We start from the raw sequence: 21,796 nt of genomic DNA, 5'->3' as shown, positions 1-21,796 counted from the left end.
GGACCTCCATCGTACTTGACACTCTACAAGCATATCATTAAATGCTTATATTTCCCATGAAAGATGCAATTACCAGACTTAAAATTTGCTTACAAGTACCATGTTTGCAGGTCCAGCTTTAGAAGGTTGAACGGTATGCCTTTAATGAATTATTATTTGACAGCACAGAAGTAACTTCATCAGCCAACTACATAATACATAACAGCTATCTTCAAGTATGGATTTAAAGCTGCAAAGCATGTCCTGAAGTTTTATAACATATTGAAGCCTCAAGAAACAATGCCTATGCCTTTTAGCCATTTATTGATCCAAACTGACACATCTGTGTGCATTGCTCCTGCAAAAGATCATGCTGGTTTAAACTTATGAACAGCAAATGACTACTAAATTTAAAGGAAAAGGTATTCTACACAGGGTTTTCTATTGGTCAAGGTATTCTAGTACTCTATTTACCAGAAAATCTCTTAAAAGTATTTTTGCACACAGCTTTGAAAATGGTTCTGCATGCATTGTAAGATCATAATCAGGATTCATCTGGTCTATGATCACAGAGAAGCCAATCCATTTTGCATGAAGTAGAAAGCTACTTAACATTATGATACTTCCATCCACTTCCTTCACTTATTAAGTGCACATTCTGAAAAAACTGTTCATGAGTAAATTCTGCAGGGAACTGGCTTGTGCCATGTGGTTGGTGCTTCTTGGTTTCCTGCTGCCAAAATGCAATTAGGCATCTAAAACAAATACGATGCTTTTTCAATGCCATCCTAGGATATCATTGTTTCAGTTGCCACAAGATGGGATGAATCTTGGCTTCACTGAAGTCAACGGAAGACTTCACTGGGTCAAGATACCACAGGTGTGAACAGCTGTTTAAATTATGACTGGCCTTCTTCACAGTAGTATCTTATTCCATACCATTCTGTTGTGTTCTTTCCACAACAAATTATAGCAAACAGTTTCAAGTTAAATTCCATGTTAAGAATAAAGAAACTACAAAACCCACAAATTCAGTCTTTATTTTATTAAAACAAGACTTGTTCTGCTGAAGGAATTAATAAATTTGTAACTGCAAAACATAAACAAGGAACTAAACCTTTGCTTCTGGGCATGCTCAAACCTATGCTACTACAAAGTTTTCTGGAAAAGATTATCAGGAATGCTGTAATTCATAGCAGATAAAAATTCTAGCATTTTAATTGCATTAGCAAGTGAGACACATTTTACTTCTCTCATCTGTCCCCAAAACATCAACAGTTGAAATACTGTTCTATTTCAAGAACAAGTACAAATTCAGATTACTCCATTCTCAGGCAGTTACTCTAGGTGAAAGTGAAAGGAAGGCAGCTAAAGAAATCAAGAATCATTATCCCACTCAGTGAAGTAAGCAGACTCCCAAGCACAGGAGCACATACAGCAGCTTGTCCTCTGCACTTCAGATCAGGACACCATCCACTTCTGTTACCTGTCACTGATCTACTTCCAAACAGAATATCCTGTCCTGTAATTTAGCTCTTCACAACATAAAAAAAACCCAAATCCATGACTGAGGAAAAACATGGATGCAATAAATCTGAAATTAAATGAGCTGAAAATACAAAGAACATCCAGCAACAGCACTGGACAAGTTTGTAGTATCACTGTATTCTTACAAACTCACATTGTGTCAAATGACCACAGACAGTAGAGAGAGCAGCAGATAAAAAATTACAGCATCAAGCAAGAGTATTGTAAAATACATTATCAATTACAAGAACATGAAAACCACAAAACCACATATCCTTATTTGGGCACAAATTTAGCAGGAAACTTAAACACAACTTCAGATTAAGTCATAATCTCAGTATAAATACAACTAAATACCTCATTTTATCTGAGTCCCAGAGAGGAGCACTTTCATACTACAACTACAAGAACACTGAATGCAAGGATGTCAGAAAGAACTGAAAAGCAAAAAAATCCTATCAGAAAAGGAACTGACAAACTGCTAGGTGCAAGTGTCAGACATCTAAAGTTTGGGGGATTTGCTAGTCTGTTCAGGTAGTACCTGGCACAGCACGAGTCTGGGTCACACTCAAGGTTCACAATACAAGTGAAGAATAAAAACCAAGCTGCTTAGAATGAGATTGTTTTAAAAGGTTGAATTAATAATTTGTGGGGGGAGAGATTTTTTTAGAACTATGAACTGTGTAAACAACATAAGTATGAACTTGCAGAAGGTCAAAATATATATGCATAGAAGGAATGACAACATTTTTCTCAACTATTATAAAAATATCTAATATAAAAGCATCTAACTGCTTACAATTAGATCCAAAAAGCATGACTTTATTCTTCTTTAATCCAGTTATCTTTTCCTGCCTCTCTAGATTAAGACATGTAAACATACCCACAAACATCTTTGTCCACTATGTTAAAAAACAAATTAAAAAAACCCCACCCCATCCCAATCCAACCAGCCACCCCATCGATTTCAGTGAGAAAGCATTTCAGCTCTCAAATTTTCCATTGGTGTAGACGTCACAATCGTGTTTCGAAGTTTCAGCCACGCTGCTAATGAAACAACATGCTGTTCACTAATGGCAGCAGAATCTGTATTATTTATCTAATAGGAAAGTGTTTGACTAATTTCTCAAGACCCCAGAAAATTTCTCTTTTCTCCTTCATGCATACGATATTTTGAGTGTTTCTGCAATTTTTTGTTTTGCACATTACCTTCATCAATTCTTTCTCCAAAGCAGTTTCTACATTTACTTCTCTTATCACAATCTCCCCTCTTTTTCCTAGTAGTCATTGAGCATGCACAGAAGAGGTTTCTAAACAGTCAGAAGTGAGGCACAGAATAACATCCAAGAATACAGTAAATGTTATTTTGACACTGTCACCACAGAAATGTTTCCAGACTTGTACACCAAGTCTGATTTTTTTAAAAAAATTGTTACATTTCATACTTGTTCTTTTTTTTCCTTTTTTTTTTTTTTTTTTTTAAGGAAAATATATAGCTACTCACACTTTTATTTAAATATAATACAATTTTTCTTTTAAAAAACTCACCCTGACAAGGGGGTTTATTATTTACCAAAAAAAAAGACATTACAGGCTAAAAATATTAGTCATTCTATAGTCAAGATATTTTTATTACTCAAGGTTTCAAGGAAAAATTGTGTGCTGGAGAAACATGAGCTTACAATGAATGAGTATAGAGAACAGTATTTTTGGCTGTAAACAAATATGCACTAGTGATCTTGAAGTACAATGTGCATTAAATCTTATTCACACACAAAACAATTCATGCTCTTCATGTGTACAATATTGTGAAAAATAAGATAGAAGTTAGATAGGAAAACAGTCTTGTATCATAAAAATATGTTAGAATGGGACTTAACTATAGAGTTAATTTAAAGCTTTGCTTTAAAACAAACTTTATTTAAAAATCTTCTTTTGCTTTATCTAAAAATTAGCCTTTCTATAAAAACCATTCATTTAAAACTTTGCTTTAAAAAAATCAATTTTATATTAGACAAAATATTAAATTATACAGGCACAATTAGTTAAGAGGGCTATAAGAACTCATATTATAACCCTTCATTTTCCAGTGACTTGCAAAATGGTCTATAAGATTCTGTGTCTACTGACAACCGTAGGAAAATTCACCCATAGAAATCAACTTTTATTTCAAAAAGAAAATAAATTAAAAAAATAACATCAAAAAATTGTCAGACCATATTTGACTTGTAAAGGAACTTGGTTTCCAGCTGGCTTAAGTACATGCACATCTTTTATTTATCCAGGGAAATATGCACATACATTAAAAAAAAAAATCCCCAAAATATTTTTTGAACAAGTGGTTTATGATGACAGCTTTTCTATTTCCTTCAGATACTGTATATTAAAATAATACATTTCGAAGTCCACCTTTATCTCAATCCAAACCAGTGACTCTTGAGACTTCAGAAAATGAACCAAGAAAGATTTTGTTTTTTCAGGCAAAAAAGCACAGATATTATGTTCAATGGCAGAAAGAGCAGGGTCTGGTCTTTTCTGTATTTTTCTTGTGTGCTGAAGATGTACGCTACAACTATAGAATTTACAGAGACCTTTAAAGTAAGAGAGATTACATAATAAACCAAATTGCAGATTTACAATCCAGAGCCCTGATTGTGCTGATGTTTAACTATATATTTAAATTAACACAAATGAACAATTAATCTTGGATTTTAAAGCCTAGAAACATCTGCAAGACTGGAGTTTATGTCTCCTAGACAGATTAAATAAGCTGTCATCATATAACTATTAAACAAACAAAAAACCCACAAAACCCACAAATGAAAAAATTAAACCAAATAATAAAAAAAAGTCTTTTTTGCCATTAAATAATAGTACTTAGAGCATCAGTGGCCAAACTTGAGTCACTATGGAATATAATTTTAACTCAACTAAATATTTTAAACAGATACATAAATATCTGTTTCAACAGATATTTGAACTCTAGTATATTTAGATTGATGTTGCTTTAAGCTTATTTAAATATTTTACTGAAAGTTTAAAAAGAAAGTTTCAACTATAGTACATAAAAATGTAACCAACAGTACATTGAATTAAAATAAAAGAAACCATAGAAACTCAAATTTAAGGTTGACATTCTAGAACAACCCACTGCTATTTGTTTGTATTAAAACTTCTCCATCCACTCACTAAGGAATGTGAAATTCTCCTATAAACGTAATCAATAAGCTATTTAAAAAACAAACAAACAAACAAACAATAAAACCAACCCAAACCCTAAGCCTATATTTGCTTTGGAACTTGATATTTCACTTTAGCCACCATCATTTGAACAGCGCCCTAGAGAGACAAATTTTCTTATCAGCATGGTCCATTATTGCTTGAAGATAGCCCACAGTGACTTTTTGTCCAAAATGACTACTTTGGACGTGGTTTCAGGAAAAAAAGTCAATATAAAAACATGTACAATTATATTTCATTTCAAGAAAAGACTGAATTGATCTGAATTGTATCATACTGTATTAATTTTAATGCCACTCCATAGGCATGTATTACGTGTTGAAGGAGGTGTGCATATACACAAACACAAAATACATACACAGAATTCAGCCCAGATTAATATATCTTCATTTAATTTCTAGCACAACAGAGTCATTTTTTTGCACTTTAGAGTTATGTGGAAAAGTAAGAATAGGCACAATTAATTAATACATCTTCTAATTTACCTTATTATAGTGCACTATTACGCACTGGTAATACCATAAAAACAATATGATACTATTCAAGCTCATTTTTCTAATGTACAGGTGAAGTCTAGTAACTAGGATTCTAAGTGCTTTTTAACTCAAATGCACAACTTCTGCAGCTTTACACAGTAGAACAGTGCAATACAGTATGTTCCCATGTTCCAGGAACAAGAGCTGAGTTTACAGTTTTACTTGTTTCACATTAAACTGGCTTTGCACTTTCTGCAGCTCTAGCACTTCGACTGCTTTGTCTATTACCTCCTTTTGTTCCCTTTCCTTTTCCTCAATCTTTTTCCAGGTGCTGGCTATAAAAACAAAAGTTCTTTTGGTAGCTAGCTCTCACCTGGTAGAACGAGGCAGTTTCGAAGTAAAGGTACAGCAGAAGTTCTTCTAGAGGGTCGGTTCACAGCACTAGGGTGACCCCGATCTCCACTTACTTCCCAGTTACCGACTCTGGAAGAAGTTTGCTCTGGCTTCTTGGGAAAAGATTCCGATGTGACCTTCTGCCTCTTTTCAGGAATCTCTGTGACAACTGTTGAGCTCAGAAAGGTCCTTTTTGGTTTCCTCCTCACCTTTAATTTTTTAGCATCAGGCTTTTCTTTCTTAAGGTGCTTTCCCACTGTAGTTTTCCTTGTCTGGCACCTATGGATGGAGAAAGCAGAAGATTTCTGGGCACGAGGACGAAGTTTCCTTCTCATCCCCTCTTTTTGCTGTTTTTTAGTTCTGGAAGTTTGCTTGCATGCAGTTACTCTGCTTCCTCTCCTCCCAACAGTACATCTGACAGACATAGATCCTGCAGCCTTTCTGGAAAAAACTGGTTCTTTATTAGTGCCTTCTTTTCTCTTCCACATTGCCTTTGGATTCTCTCTTTCTAACCGCTCACTCCTGATGGAGGTCAGAGGAGTTTTGGTACCTCTACTATTAAATGGAGTTAATTTACTATCTCCTTCTACCACAGACTGGTGAGAGTTCAAAGGTGAAATGATCAGGTGTTTCAAAGAGTTCTCTGAGTGGCCAGATACCAAACAATCTGTTCTTTCTGTGGAAACAGAAGATCCATCTGCCTTTTGACTTGAGGCTGCATCATTCCCTTTACCTGGATCTGGCAGGAAAGATGCTGAAGATGAACTACAGAAGTCTGACCAATTAAATGACTTTGACAGTGTGCCTTCTCTTTGTGCATCAGCTAGCTTCCTCATGTTTGCATCAAAGCTGAGACTTTTGAAAAGCTGTCGAACATGGGAGGGCTTTTTGGCCTTTTCTCCAACTGTACTCTTTGGAGGCATTTTCAGAATTCGATTTGTCAATGGGTCATAATACTTAAAAGAACACTGTTTGTATTTATACCTTACAGAGTCCTTGCTATCTGTGGAGTTACGATTTTTCCTCATTTTGGGAGTATCTACAGGTTTACCTTTACATTTAATCTCTGGGCACGACAGAACATACACCACTGTCTTGGGCTGTACGGGACTCATAATCTTGCTGTAGGACTCAGGAAGTTTAAGGGCACATAGTCTAGTTTTCATGTTTGGAGTTTTTTCATTCTCTGGCCACACGATGCTTGCTTTCTGATCAGCTGGATCAGATTCCCTTCTAGACATTTTTCTTTTTGCTACAGGGTAGTTCAACAGACTTGTTTGGGTGCCATGGCTGACTTTAACCACCTGGCATCTTGAAGCCAGGCGCCATGTCCTTTTCCTAGGCATTTTAAGAGTTTGTGGGTTGCATAGTGTATCTGAAGCTAAAGATGGGTTATCAAAATCAGAGCCACCACTTAAAGCATTATTAAATTCTGGCAATGCTTTAACTGATGCACTTTCTCTTCTATTACCCTCAACAATATTGTTCTTTTTATCATCCTTCTGCTTTTTTTTCTGCATTCTCTTCCCTGTACAGTTGGCTGAGGATTCACTGTCAAAGTAGCAGCGAAAACGGCCTTCCCTGAAATCACGCACGAGTTCTTCAATTTTTATATCATCTTCATACATTATTTGAGACCAAGTCTTTCCCACAAAAGAAGGAGGCACATGCGGCAGAGCTGGAAGAACTGGTTCTTCAGTATGAACTACAACATCCTGTTTTACTGCTTCTACTTTCTCTACTGACTCACTTTTTAGAACAGAAGAGAGCTGTGTTCCATAGTCTTTATCTTGCAAACTTATTTGGACCTCTTTTAGGAATTCTATACCTTTTATAGCTGCCTTAGGTAAATCTGTTCCTGCCTGAAGAGGTGCATCACAGTCAAAACTCATTTCAGAACCCTCTAAATGAGTATGGTCCAGAAGTGATGAAAAAGTTAAACAGGGATTATTCTCCTCTTTGAGATAAATTTCTTCAGATGTAGTTCCATGGCAGTATTTCAAAATAACATCTTCAATAGTGTCATCCACTGAGCTTTCATCACCTCTGTTCACCTTCATGTTTTTGCATCTTGCTAGTTGTGGGGATGTCCCAAGATCTAGGGCGCTGCTGATACCCACAGTATCCCTGAGATGGAAATCAGACACCAAAGTTTCATCCTGAGTTCGTAAACCATCTCGTTTTGAGAGAGATTGACCTGAGGTAATATGTAAAGAATTGTTGTGGCTGCACATAGGATTCTGATGAGAAACTGAAGGGCGTTTTGGGTGAACCAGTGTCGGAGCAGGATTCAAGCATGAATTCAATAACACATCACTATTGCATACCTCCACTCCTGTTTTATCACATCCACTATGTGGAGTCAGATTTGATGCTGCCAAACTCGTAACATTTTTTCCTGTTTTAGGATTAACAGAAGAACTACGGATTAAAGAACTGGCAGAAAAACGCTGAGGTATAGGGCTTACAGCTGTAAACTGGCCTTCATAGCTATGACTTGCAATTTGAGCATCTTTCAGGGTATCCCATTTCTCATTGCTACAACTGCCCATAGACTGCTGGGATATTCTTGTAACATGTTCCTGCCGTCTTTCTAGTTTCTGAATAAACATTTGTGTTACGGAAGTTTTCTTTGTGCTCTCACGAGACAGGCATGGAGCAGAAGAGCTTATTTCATCAATGGACTCCAGGTCTTTGCTGGAAATCTCCTGTCTGTCTCGGTTCCTCTTTTTCTCCATCTCTGCTGGGGACAGGCAAGTCCTAGCAGCCTCTGGAGTGACAGGGAGTGGCATGTCATCATAGCTTGGTCTAAAGGGGAGGGGAAAAAAACAACTTATATAAATACTGTAAATATGCTTAAGATTTTTCAAACAATAGATTTTTTTAGAAAAAAAAAAAAAAAAAGGGTAATTACCTAGAGTGCATCACACTTAACGAAAAAACTCAAGTTACCAGCTCTGCTACTTTTTTATAGAGATATTTCATTTTAAAAAATTGTGGAATGTTCCTGCCTCCCCCTCCACCAAGCTAAAGATAACAATTCAGGCATTAGTCAGTTACCCTCTTCATGCAACCACCCATTAAGAATGGCCAAATATGTATTAGAATAATTTTGTAAATACAGCAAAGCAAGAAAAAGTAAAAATATTTCCTTTTTTGAAGTTGTGAGCTTATAAAGAGGTTATTTCACTGGTAAAACTACCCCTAATTAATACTGAGCTTTTGTAGAGAAACAGAACATTACAATATGGCACAGTATAAAAATAGTATTGAGTATAAATGCCCCTTTCTCTATAAAACATGGCTGCTTGATAGGAATTCTGCACATGTTGCCAAGAAATTCCATACTTACCATTTCTCACAGACATACTACAACTTCTGACTTCTACAAGAAGTCAAGTTAAGACTGTTCAGCCTCACTGTGACAGCAGCAGATTTTTATATATTCTGCAACTTGCAGTTCTGTCTTTAGCACTGCCTCAAATACAATGTTTATGTCTTGCAGAATTAACAGAACAGACAGATATGTGTTATTTCTCATATGTAACACAGGAAACCGCAAGACTTCAATGTGCAACAGCTGGGTAAATCCAATGAAAATAATTTAAAAAAAAATTAAAGAGAGAATGTCATGTTGCAATTGAAAGTTATAACCAGACCTTGCAAGACCCAAATGGATGCTTACTTTAATACATGGCAGATAGCTATGCACCTCTTATGGTGCATTCATCTGCTAACAGAAGTATTGTGAATAAATTTTATTTTATTGGAGAACTTTTATGCCACATCTGGTGATATGCGCCCTCTGCAGAAATTAACTAGGAAGAGAGTTGTTTAGCAGTGGACCAAGCAACAAGAAGAAGCCTTTGATGCCTGCAAAAATGCTTTGATTGAGCATGCACAATTATACACTCCTAGGTGAGTATATCCTTTAGAATTAGAAGTAACAAATCTAGATGATACAGTCTTGCGGGGATTACAGCAGATGACTAGGTTGAAAAATCAGAAAGGACCTGTAGGATTTTGATCCAAGGCATTACAAGGCTCCGCCATACATTTTACCCCAATGGAAAAACAGATTTTAGCTGTAGTTTGGGCACTACAAGAAACTGAAAGAATCACAAGCCAGGACAGCGTGACTGTACACATACCTATACACATTCATGGGTAGGTTACTGATGATTCCGTTAGCACCCATGCAGGGGTAGTTCAGGCAGACACACATTGGAAAAGGAAACATTATTTACAGCAACTATTTCTACCAGGAAAACCACATGTAACAACTCCACATGCCACTCTTCTAGGAACTGTATCATTTAATCATATACCCACACTAGGGGGAAATTCTTCCCTTTGGAGATATCGCTACATCTCCTGTGGACGAGGCTCCCCCTTATGATGAGTTAATAAAAGAGCACAAAAAAGATGCCTGGTTTATTCAGTGAATTCAGTGAAATTCAGTGAAATTTACCAAGGGAAGTGCAACATGTACAGCAAGTGGACAATGACAATGGAGAGCAGTTGCATATGCTCCACTACCAGGAATTATATTATGGCAAGTATGTGTACAGGCATCTAGTAAATGGGCTGAATTGATTGCAGCATCTCTTGCTACCCTGAAGGGAAGGCACACTATTTATATACTGACAGTTGGGTTGTGTACAAAAGTCTCACAATGTGGTTACCCTGCTGGGCCCAAGAAGATTGGCATGTACAAAGATACCCTATTTGGGGGGTATATATATGGCAACAACTTTGGCAATATGTGCAAAGATAACCTTTAAAAGTAAGGCATGTCTTAGCTCGTCAAAAAGATAATTCACTCAAGACACAAAATAACAGTGCAGTAGATAGTATGACTTTGCTGAAGTACATGCTTAAGCTATAAATGCACATATAGCTTGTGGACATCAATCAGCTTATACTGCACGTGCATGCGACATTGCTCACAATCAAACCCCTTTGCCATTACATGTTTATAAAATGTGCACATAATTGTACTACTTGTATGCAGCTACATTTAAGGGTATTACATATATTTCCATGGGGAAAGATAAAACACTGTCAATGGGGTTTGAATATCTGGCAGGTTGATTATATGGGCCCCTTGCCTCTGTTGTGGCAATGTGTATTCACTGCTGTGGATACAGTGTCAGGACTGTTTTTTTGCTAAACCCACAAAAATATGCTAATCAACGTAACAAAACTGAAGCACTAGAACAACTCATACATCAATATGGGACTCCTGACCAAATACAAAGTGACCAATGACACACTTCAGTGGAAATATGTCCAGGATTGGACTCAAGGGCTAGGGATAGATTGGATATTCCATACTGCCTACCATCTCCAAGCTAATGGCTTGATTGAAAGAATGGACAGAATGCTGAAGGAACAACTGAGAAAACCAACCAGTACTAAAACTTGACAACATTGGCGTTCACATCTTACTAAAGCAATTGTTTTGTTAAACAGTTGGAATATTCGTAATAAAACACCCGATGCTCATATTATAACACCTCCAGTACAAAATATGGTGAGGACTGAAATCTCTCAGATGGTATCTCTCCCAAAATATTAACTACAGGGGAAATCAAATTGTTCACACTGATGGATTGCATGGTGGGACCTCAATCTATTAGTCTAGAAGTGAAGATTCATATAACAACCCCTGAGAATGCCGTATGGTTTTGTACCCCAACTCCTGCTCTTATTTGACATCCTTTGTTGATATAGGATTCTTGAGTTCTTGTATTGCAGGTATCTTTGATGAATACCTGTGCCTTATCTAGAGGAGATAGCACTGGAATGGTATTACTGGTGTTGGCAAACCCAACACCGAACTGAAGTTCAATCTGAAAAAGCACAAGCCATAGTTCTCCAATCTGTTTGGGCAATTACCCCACATCAGGTTATCAAACCCAGAGCAATATTAGCTGAAGCAGCTTGAGCAACAGCCTACGTGTTACTGGAAGGAGATGACATTCCAATTTTCCTTCCCTATCACAGGTAGTCCTGCACTACAAGCACATACTCTGGATACTTTTCTGCAAGATTAACATGTAAGTACCTAAATTTGGTTAGCCTCTACCATAACTAAGTCACCTACCTTTTATATTAAGGGAAGATTAACAGCTGCAGATCTTTTGACAATGTATTCCATTGGCATGCCAACCCCAGTAGCTGAATTACAGGGTTATATTATGCTAAGTGATTTTGATATTAATATTTCTCATTGCTATTTTTTCCTCCTTCCAACACCATAAACGCTGCTGCTTCGGTTTTGAAGGCATGTGTTGCTTCAACATAACTGATGAATCAGCCAGTGTAGAGGATGACATTCAACATCTCTAGGACTTAATGCATGAAATGAAGCAATCCACTGATGGTTCCTGGCTGGCTGAGTGGTTTAATTCCCTGACAGGATGAATAGGACACCTGATTCAAAGTGTTAATGTAGTGATATGTTTATTCTTTTTTCTATATGTGTTTATGTGCCTTTATAAATTACCCTGCCCTACACCCCTCAAGCCCAAATGGATACCTCCAGCTTTGCCAGCACCGGCAGAAGTGATCCCTTGAGCAAGGGGGTAGAACGTGGGAAAATAACAGAAAATTGGTGAGGAAGATTGCAAACATGTTCAAGTGACTTGCAGCTGGTGTCAAAAACCACATATATCATACTAATTTTTTAGTCTTGTGTACTTGACAAGTAGAACATCTGTGTTTAGATAACACAGGCTTGTGATAGACTCAGAGGCACCCTATCAAACATGCTTGAAATTCTTGCCCTGCTGTGGGAAAGATTAAAGCCCAGTGGTAAACTACACCTGCCTGAATCCCTGATATCCAGGCGAAAACAGCAGGTTTGGTAACTCTCTAGCAAGGACTAAGCTCCGTGGAGCCTGTGTTTCTGCTTGTGTGCCTCTGCCTCGGTACTGCTTTGGAGATCCCCCCTGTTCGCAAGGCAACTAAAATAAATTTACTCTTTGCATTTCATCCACAGTTTTGTGGTTGTTCCTGCGCCCTGCCTGTGTCAGCTCACACAGTGACAATTTTTTTTTCAGTCATTTTTCAGAAAGGATTGCAACATAAACCTATTCACACTTGCTTTTCCATCTGGCTTTTCTTTCTCCAAACTCTATCTATATCTGGGATTATTCCTCCTCCTCCCTCCAACTTCATCCAGACTTTGTACATTATTTTTCTCATTCCATTCCTTCTTCCAATGACTTAAATGAATGTGAGTGGCTTGTTTTATCTAATTAGTAGGTTTCGTTCACCAAATGAATAACCTTGTATTAGCAACACCTCAAGAGAGGGCTTTTTTTCATTTGGGTGTTGCCTTAAAGTGAGTCCTGTATTTTCTTCACAGCAAAAAAGTGAGGACATTCTCGAGCTAGAAGGATTAAAATTATTTAAGATGGAAGGATTAATTTATGTATTTGTAGTGATATGTACGTGTCCTTGTCCCATTTGTCATAGACATGCCTATTAACTTTTTCTGTCACATCCTGATAATATCAATATGACTGCCTTCACACAAAATACCCTTCTGCTTGTTAGTTAGATCTATAGCAGAGTTGTGTATCACGATACACTGTACTGGTTTCAGAGTGGGATTTTTGTCTGCCTTGCAGAACATAACAAATGAGGAATGAGATTTAACTGAGATTTAATTTTAACCATTCTATAATTCTATGAATAGATTTCCCTTCATCTACAGAGAAAAACTTACACACTGACTCTCTTACCACTCCTAAACATGCACGAGATAATTAAAGAGAACACTTTTCAAAATCTGAACATTAATGAATTGGGCAATTCACATAATTCATGCAAGCATTAACTGAATGTGTGTACTCCAAGGATAATGAAAAATAAACATATAAATATTCACATGACATTATCCAAAAACAACAAAACAAAATTATGAACTCTTTAAAAACATACCATATAAAATATACTGCTCAATATATGTATAAAGCCCAGAATTATAAGAATTGTAATTTTTATACATACATATAAATAAGGGTCAAATTATAAGAATTTGTAAATGCATGTCAGAGTGTACAGTCTGCCATTATACCCACTGACCCATGTACTCCTCCTTTTCTCAGGTCTTCACATTTAATTGCTATCAATAGTATTGTATCAAATCCTTAAGTAGCGAAACAAATTTTAAAAGCGCAGAGACAACACAAAAGCAATATTCTTGGATAATGTTTATATAAATACACTCCTTTCTAAATTGTCTTCAAAGTGAAAGTTTCCCTCAAACAGAGAAAATTTACTGCTCAGCAGTGGAACAGAAATAAGAACTTGTAATACATGCATTCTACCAACACATATTTTAAAAAAAAAAAAAAAAAAAAAAAAGAAAAAAGACAGCTGTATTATACCTGTTGTCATGGTATCTGTGGGGATGATGCTGTAAAACATCTTGCAGGAAACGCTCCATCAAGCTACTGGTACCCATACGATTCCTACAGTAAGTGGTAAAATGTCTGTGCTGAGAGCTGAAAACATGCTGGTGAAAGATAAAACAGATAATTAGTGTAATACTACTGTTAAAACACTGGCCTGTTCCTAGAAATTACTTCCCAGGTTAAGCATTACACTGTTGCTATGAAAATGTTTAAATAAAAGAAAAATCTTCAGCCTTTTCTACTTTAAGGCCTTGATTCAATGAGATTTTTAAGCATGTCTCAAATAATACTAAAATGTATTGAAATATCCTTCGGAGCTGGAACCTGATTTAGCAGCTCCGACAGCTACTCACAAACCTCTTGTAACTAGTACAAATACTCTAAATAATCTATGAATGACTATTAAAATATTTTTGAACTTCATATGAATAAACATCCTGTAATTCACTCGAATTAAGGAAAATTTTCATAAGGACAGAAGATTAAATAGATTTCTACTTTCTAATTTAAAAAGTCTAAAAAACAGAAGACTGAAGAGGAAAGTTAAAGAACAGCAGCCTTGATATCCAACACATTATCCCTAATAGTTTACAATATATACAGATCTCAAGATTGAAGCCACAGAAATAAACGCAATGAATGCAATGCACAGCAGTATACCACTTCAGAAAAGCAGACTGCAGTAGCCACGCCACTTCACTAGCATCTTTTTAACAGGTAACAGATAAGAAAGGTATTTTCTCAGGGCATACATTGTGCAACTCACAAATTGATTATTTTTCATTCAGTACTGGTTCTTCAGTGTAGAGAGTGATATTTTGTAAGCTGATAAAACCTTTGGGTACTCCTTGCTATCTGTTGCTGAATTATGCAGAAGCCTTCTCACCTGTTCCAGATTACTGTAGTGTACATGGCAACAGTTGCAGTATCCTTGTCTACTTTGCACAGTGGATGCTCCAGGATGAGGATGTTCTTGCCCCCTTGCGTGTAAACTGAAAGAATATTATCAAGACATTTCAGTAAGAAAATGAGAAAAGTTGTGTTGTTTAATTGGTGTTCTTAATATGGAAATTCTAAACATCCATCTTACTACAGCACTGGAACAAACTTGCAAGATAAAAATTTCTATTTCAGAACTGTAATGCCAAGTAGGACTACCTATTTTAAGGTAATCCCAAGCAATTCTCACTAAAGAAAATTTTTCTTAAATGCAGAAAAAAGGATAACAGGTTGAAGGCATAGCGAACACAAATGCTAATTTCAGTTGGCTGAAATCTGAAGAGAACTGTCTCTCCAGAAAGACAGTCATCTTTTTAGTATTTTGAAATTAAAAAAAAAAAAAAAAAATAGATCAAAGACAAAGAAATCTTGAAACCCACATATTAGTTTTGGGCACTATAAGGTGCCATCTCCTCATTTTTGAATCGTATGTGGGTAGAAGTTAAAAAGGACCTCCATTATACACTTAGTCTATATTGCATCACTGTCACCCATTACACAAGATAACAGATAAGGCTGAAAAACAGATTCTTCCTGTTTTACTTTGCGTAAGCAGTAAGCTAGATGCCAGTTAAATCATGACTTACCTGCTATTGCTGTCCTGTTGTAGAGCACCTTCAACACCATGTCTTTCAATTCCTATGGAAAAAGCAAAACAAAACTTTGTTCCATCTCTTTGATATTCTGTTTTACCTGCAACTAGTTACTTCTCTTACATTGCATTTGTCAAAACTACTATTTTAAAGGGAGATAAAAAGTCTAGTAAGTTCAAGAAAGCATGTAGAGAGGGATCCTTTTGTCCTCAAAGTTCCCCTAAGAGCTTAATAAAACAAGCTTTTCTCTTTCATGGTTGAGTGGGAATTTTTCTACTGATTTGTCTGGAATCAAGACTATGCAATCTACATTTATACTGCTACATCCGTGATCACTGAGATAAAATGCAGCAATGTAGCATGTCTTAAACAGCTCATTACAGGACAAGAAAATTACATCAACATGGAAACTCTGTGGATGATTCAGAAGTCACTTCTTCCAGCTAAGTTCCATAATGAAATATAAGAAATCAAAGTACACAATTGAAACTACAAGGTGAACTAATGCTTCTATTGTTAATTATTACATTAAAGAAGAATAACTGCAACAAAAACAGCTACTTTAAATTTCTCACCTTGTGCTGAAGAAGCAGAAGCTTCATCAGATGGTTTGATTCTGTCAAACATCTGTAAATAAAAAATAAAAAAACTAAGAATAAACAATAACACAAAAAACTCACAGTAAAGCCCATCCTCAAGCCAATTCTTCTGTCCAAGCTCCAAGCTGTTCAGAAGCACTATATTGTTTCAGCTATAGACCAAGACTTGACTTAGATGAAGCTGCATTGTAAAAATAAATTTCTGCTTTACTAGGTTACCCCAAGTCCTGGTTTCAGCTGGTAAAGAGTTAGTTTTCTTTCTAGTGATTGCTGTGAAAGGAATGTTAATAATACCTATAGATTTTAGTTGTCGCTAAGTGATATTTACACTATTCAAGGACTTCTTTCAGCTTCCGATAGAAGTACAGGAAGAACAATGGAATGGGCAATGAAATATTCCATACCATTGACTTTAGGCTCAGTATCTAAATGGGTGGTCAGCTGGGGGGCGGGAATCCACTATCACTGCTCAGGATGGTGCCAAATCACCAGGTGGTGAGAGTGACCCATGTCATCATTATTGTTATTTTTCCTTTTCTGTTATTGTTTCTATTAAATTGTCTTTATCTCAACCCACAAGGGTTTCCCCTCTTTCCCCAAACCCTTTGGGGCGGTGGGGGTGGTGAGCAGCTGCAAGTAGCTAGTTGCCAGCTGGGGTTAAAACACAACACCCTAATATTATATTTAGCAATGCATAGTGGCTTTGATAGAAGGAGCTAATTTCTGATCAAATTAATGAAATGAAATACTACACTTACAAATACAGCTTAGAGTCTGTTAGGTTATTAAGCAATAACCTTGTCAAATTCATTTAATTACTGAATTTCCTCAGTTGCCTTTACAATAAAGATGATACAAGACCTAGATCACACAAAATAATTATCCAGGCTGGAAAAGTAATCATTATTGCTCAAAAGACCTGCAAACCAATATCGAGTCCCACAATTTTTAATTAAAATTTGACCGCAGCAACATGCAGTTACATGCTTAGGGTGCCCAAACACAAAGGACTTCTGAGTTTCACACAGTCCTTTTTCATTATGGAATGCAAGCATAAAATCAGCTTTTTAGTACAAACCTTAAAGTCATCAACCTTCTTCATCCACCAAAGCTGACTCCAGATTACATCGAACAGGAAGCCATTTGCAGTGCAGGACACTTATCTTTTCTCATCCCACCTGGCAACAATGAAGTTAAAGAGCCTTTTAAAACAGAGTTAATAATGCATGTTTTCCATGCCCTAAGGCATGTAAATTTTTCCATACCACTTTCCAAACACATCAGTCAATATAATGAATAAATCTCTTTCTGAAGTCTGCAGTACACCCTTCTTTTTTATTATGGAAGTTGTTTTGACAGTCTTTCCTACATAAACGTTAACTGTTCCTTCTGGAATAACTTTGTTCCTTCTTTCTTCCTCATAGTCCCTATGTATTAAATATTGTCGTTTTGGATGAAGTTAAGTATACTTCTATGATAACAGAAAATAAATTCCTCAATGTTAACCAAACTGAAATTAATCCTGCTCAGAAAAAGTTTTATTTTGCTTATGTTACATAAACTAGTTAGATATTGCAATAATACATTAACTGAAAATTTCACAGTAGGTTGGATGTTCAAAGCATTTTATAAATTAACCATCATATACTCAATTATCATTAGCATTGCAGACAGGAAAACAGAAAAGCCACAGTAATTTGCACAATCACTATCAACAGCATCACAGTGAAAGTACCACATCGTGTCTCAAAACTCAGGATTTAGCAATTCTTAGATCTGCTCGGGACCTACCATTTATGTAGTTGTGCGATAACAAAAGTTTCAAATCAACCACTTTTTATCTTATAAAGGATAAAATTTTTTTATAAAGGATAAACAGTTTTTATAAAAACTGTTTTTACAAGAATCATTCCTTCCGTTTTCCTTCCCATTCTCATATATGTAGAAAAGATGCTCCTATATGAGGCTACATACCATCAGGCTTGACAGATGCGTGGTTTGTTGTTTGTTTTCTTTAAACTTGTTTTGCTCTTTCCCTGACTATGCACCGCTCATTATAAAATAGTAGGGCTGTTACAGCGGTCAGGGTCAGAAAGAGCACCTTATTATCTCAACTAAAAACAAAGAACCAACCCAAAACAAAACAAAAAAAACCTCAACCACCCAACCAAAACACCAGGTTTGATCTCCTTCCCATAGTGTATCAATTCATGTAATAATATTAAAACAAAACAAAACAAAACACAACGCAGCTGCACTTATAACCCTTGTCATCAGGCAACTGAGAAAAGCTTTCTTGATAGATCAGTTGATCTCAGTCACCCTATTCAGTGTCCTATATGCAGCTGGGATCCAAAAGGCAGTAAAGGAAAAACTGACAAGACTATCTTTCATGAATGATGCTTTATGGAAAAAATCTTGTTCCACATGCTTGAAGTCAACTTACTGATTTTTTAAAGGGGCGTGTGTGTATATATATATAAAATTTTAATTTTTTTTTTTCTAAGATAAAGCTACAAATGTAGAGCATAGTAAGAGTGTAGCGACCACAGAGGAGCCTACCCCATTGACAGTGCGGTCAGTCAGCAGGGGACACCACAACCATTCATTCCCATCCACTGCCCCAAAACCAGATTTACAGCACCTCAATATACAAATAACTATTTTCACCTCAGAGACACCAAGCAGTGGCAACTAAAATATGTTGGATGATAACTACTACTGCAGTTCATTACTTCCTTATTTGAAGGAGTAATTTCCATGGTGGTGCTCTACTGAGAGTTCACTCATCTACAAGTACAATTCTGTATGTTACACCCCTAAGTTGAGACACAGACTCATGCACATTTAAACTGAGCTAGGAGTGCAGCTAGGAGTGCAGTAACTTCAAACAGCAGAGGACTAAGAAAATAGCTACAATGAATTACTCCAGTCTGCATCTCCTTGTCAACTTTCTACAGTTTGAGGAAATTCAACAGACCAGATTTTCTCACTGGAGGAAGGGGAGGTTAGGTAAAAATTGTAAAAGCCTGGCTATTGCTTAGTAACTGACAGAAAAACAGCAGAGGAAGATCTTTCAGAAATACTTATGCACAAAGCTGACACGAGAGGAAAACCTATTATCCATGTCTCAGTGTTTCATGAGAACACGAGTGCACAGGACAAAGAAAAAAAATCTGAACTCAAATTATATACAGCTTGCTTACCATCTGAAGTCAAGCTCAAATCACAGGCTAGTAATGCAAATGAAACCTGTTATGCAGATACGTTATTTATGTTGCCAAAATCTGGACAGCCTAACCGCAATCCTTACTTTATCAAAACAGAAACTAGAGATATAAATTCACAAAAGACATTTCAGATGTCCATACAAAGCCTGCAACATCCTAGCTTCTTTACTTCCAACTGTAAATATCTTAAACTGTTGGATTAAAAAATAAATTATACCTGTACAAGCTTTAGTGTAAATATTTTACCACTGAAAAATCCTGTAAATTGTAACAAGTGTAAAAACAACTGGCTACATACAGAAATGGTAAATTTCTAACTGGGCTACATTAGCTGTCTCTAACACCAATGCTTCTTTTTGGTTTTATTGAATTACTCTGTGTACAGCAGCCAGAGAACGAAAAGCCTCAGACAATCATAGAATGGTTTGGGTTGGAAGGGACCTTAAAGATCATGGAGTTCCAACCCCCCTGCCATGGGCAGGGACACCTCCCACTAGACCAGGTTGCTCACAGCCCCATCCAGCCTGATCTTGAACACTTCCAGGGATGAGGCATCCACAACTTCTCTGGGCAACCTGTTCCAATGCCTCACCATCCTCACAGTAAAGGATTTCTTCCTAATATCTAATCTAAATCTCCCCCCTTTCAGTTTAAAACTGTTCCTCCTCGTCTTATCGCTACAATCCCTGATAGAGAGTCCCTCCGCATCTTCCTGTAGGCCCCCTTTAGGTACTGGAAGGCTGCTATAAGGTCTCCCTGGAGCCTTCTCTTCTCCAGGCTGAACAACCCCAACTCTCTCAGCCTGTCTTCATAGGAGAGGTGCTCCAGCCCTCTGATCATCTTTGTGGCCCTCCTCTGGACCCGTTCCAACAAGTCCATGTCTTTTCTGTGCTAAGGACTCCAGAACCGGATGGAGTACTCCAGGTGGGCTCTCACCAGAGCAGTGTAGAAGGGCAAAATGATCTCCCTCAGCCTGCTGGCCATGCTTCTTTTGATGCAGCCCAGAATGCTAGGCTGCAAGCATGCATTGCCAGCTCATGTTGAGCTTCTCATCCACCAATACCCCCCAAGTCCTTCTCCTCAGGGCTGCTCTCAGTCCATTCTCCACCCAACCTCTAGTTGTGCTTGGGATTGCCCAATCCCATCTAACAAGAGGAATCTATAAAGAGGCAACCAAAAGGCATGAAATGTACACATTAAAAAAAATCAGTGGCACATTCTGATAGTATATAAAAGCATCAAAGAAACTCTCCACAGCGTGTCACTCTTGCACTACAACACATAAAACATAAATAAAAAGGAACACAGAGGCCAATCAAAACAGCTCCTCCAAAAACACCTCACAGAAACCTCTACTGCCTCTTCACCTGAGAAGGTCTATGCTGGGTAGACAGAGGGAAAACAAGGGGAAAAACTCTCCTTAAACAAAGTTAGCTGTCTTCCAAATGTGTTAGCACAAATAGGGAGGTGGCAACTTATTTCAGAAACTCCTTTTGCCCCACCGCCAGCCAGCACCAGCTCGGTCTTCGAGCCGACTCCCGTCCTCGCTGCGTGTCCGCTGTCCCCTCCTCGCCCCGTTTCACGGCCCGGCCGCCGCCACTGCCGCCCGGGGCGGAGCCGCAGGCGGCTCCTAAGTCCCGCCGGTAGCCGAGAGGGGTAAAAGCCCCACTGTGTTTTGAGGCACTCCGCCACGCACGTCCGAGGCGCCCCCCTCCGCCACAGGGGCTCCCGGCCGCGGAGGGGGCAGAGGGGCGCACCCACGCACGTTAACGCGCGCGCGCAGGGGGCTGGCTAAGTGGCGCGCGGACCCCTCCCCTAACGGCCCTAACGGCCCCTCCCGCTCCCAGCCGGTCCCTTTGCCCTGCGCGGCGGCGCGCATCCCCCCGGCTCCCGCCGCCCGGCTCCCTCCCCGGTACTGTCTCACCTCCATCACTTCTCCGTGAGCTCTTCCGTGCCAGGCCGGGGTCAGGGGACGCCATCCTTGGCTTCCTCCTCCGGGTCGGCGCCGTGGGGGTGGAGCGGAGGGCTGTACTGGGGAAGGGGAGGGAACCGTGTTGCCGATCCCTGCCCGCCTTCGGGCTCACCCTTCGCGTCAGCCTGTGTCTCTGCCAGCTCGGGGTCCTACGCACCCTTGGGCCGCCGTGTCCATGCTCCCGGCGGCCTCGGCCCTGTGAAGGGTGGCGTATGTCTGGTGGTGGCTGTTTGAGTAACGCGTGGAGCTGCCGGGCGCAGGGTGTCGCCATTTGAGCCTGGGCAGTTCTCCTCCCCTGTAGGTGCGCTAATACAACATGAAGGGAGCCCGGAAAGCCTTGCTTTCTCCGGCCAAGGCGC

The 21,796-nt window shown here is 38.3% G+C and overlaps 1 protein-coding gene across 1 annotated transcript; it reads right to left on the bottom strand.

Moving 5' to 3' along the window:
* Positions 1-3,117: 3,117 nt before the first annotated feature.
* Positions 3,118-21,466, bottom strand: ZDBF2 (zinc finger DBF-type containing 2). Its single transcript, XM_074145498.1, has 7 exons — positions 21,390-21,466; positions 17,314-17,413; positions 16,212-16,263; positions 15,631-15,682; positions 14,931-15,036; positions 14,018-14,145; positions 3,118-8,423 (listed from the first exon to the last, which is right to left on the bottom strand). Exons 2-7 carry the CDS (start codon positions 17,335-17,337, stop codon positions 5,585-5,587), a joined length of 3,201 nt encoding a protein of 1,066 aa, XP_074001599.1. The 5' UTR covers positions 17,338-17,413; positions 21,390-21,466; the 3' UTR covers positions 3,118-5,584.
* Positions 21,467-21,796: the final 330 nt, after the last annotated feature.

Source organism: Numenius arquata, chromosome 3, assembly GCF_964106895.1.
Source record: "Numenius arquata chromosome 3, bNumArq3.hap1.1, whole genome shotgun sequence".
NCBI classification, from domain to species: domain Eukaryota; kingdom Metazoa; phylum Chordata; class Aves; order Charadriiformes; family Scolopacidae; genus Numenius; species Numenius arquata.
The sequence above is the reverse complement of the archived record's forward strand: the minus strand, read 5'-3'. Positions and strand labels throughout refer to the sequence as shown.

Coding starts and splice junctions, on each gene's coding strand:
- ZDBF2 (XM_074145498.1), bottom strand. CDS start 17,337: ATGAAGAAGGTTGATGACTTTAAG. Junction 15,683..16,211: donor TTCTGCTTCTTCAGCACAAG/GTGAGAAATTTA, acceptor CTTTTTCCATAG/GAATTGAAAGACATGGTGTT. Junction 14,146..14,930: donor ACTACAGTAATCTGGAACAG/GTGAGAAGGCTT, acceptor ATCTTTCACCAG/CATGTTTTCAGCTCTCAGCA.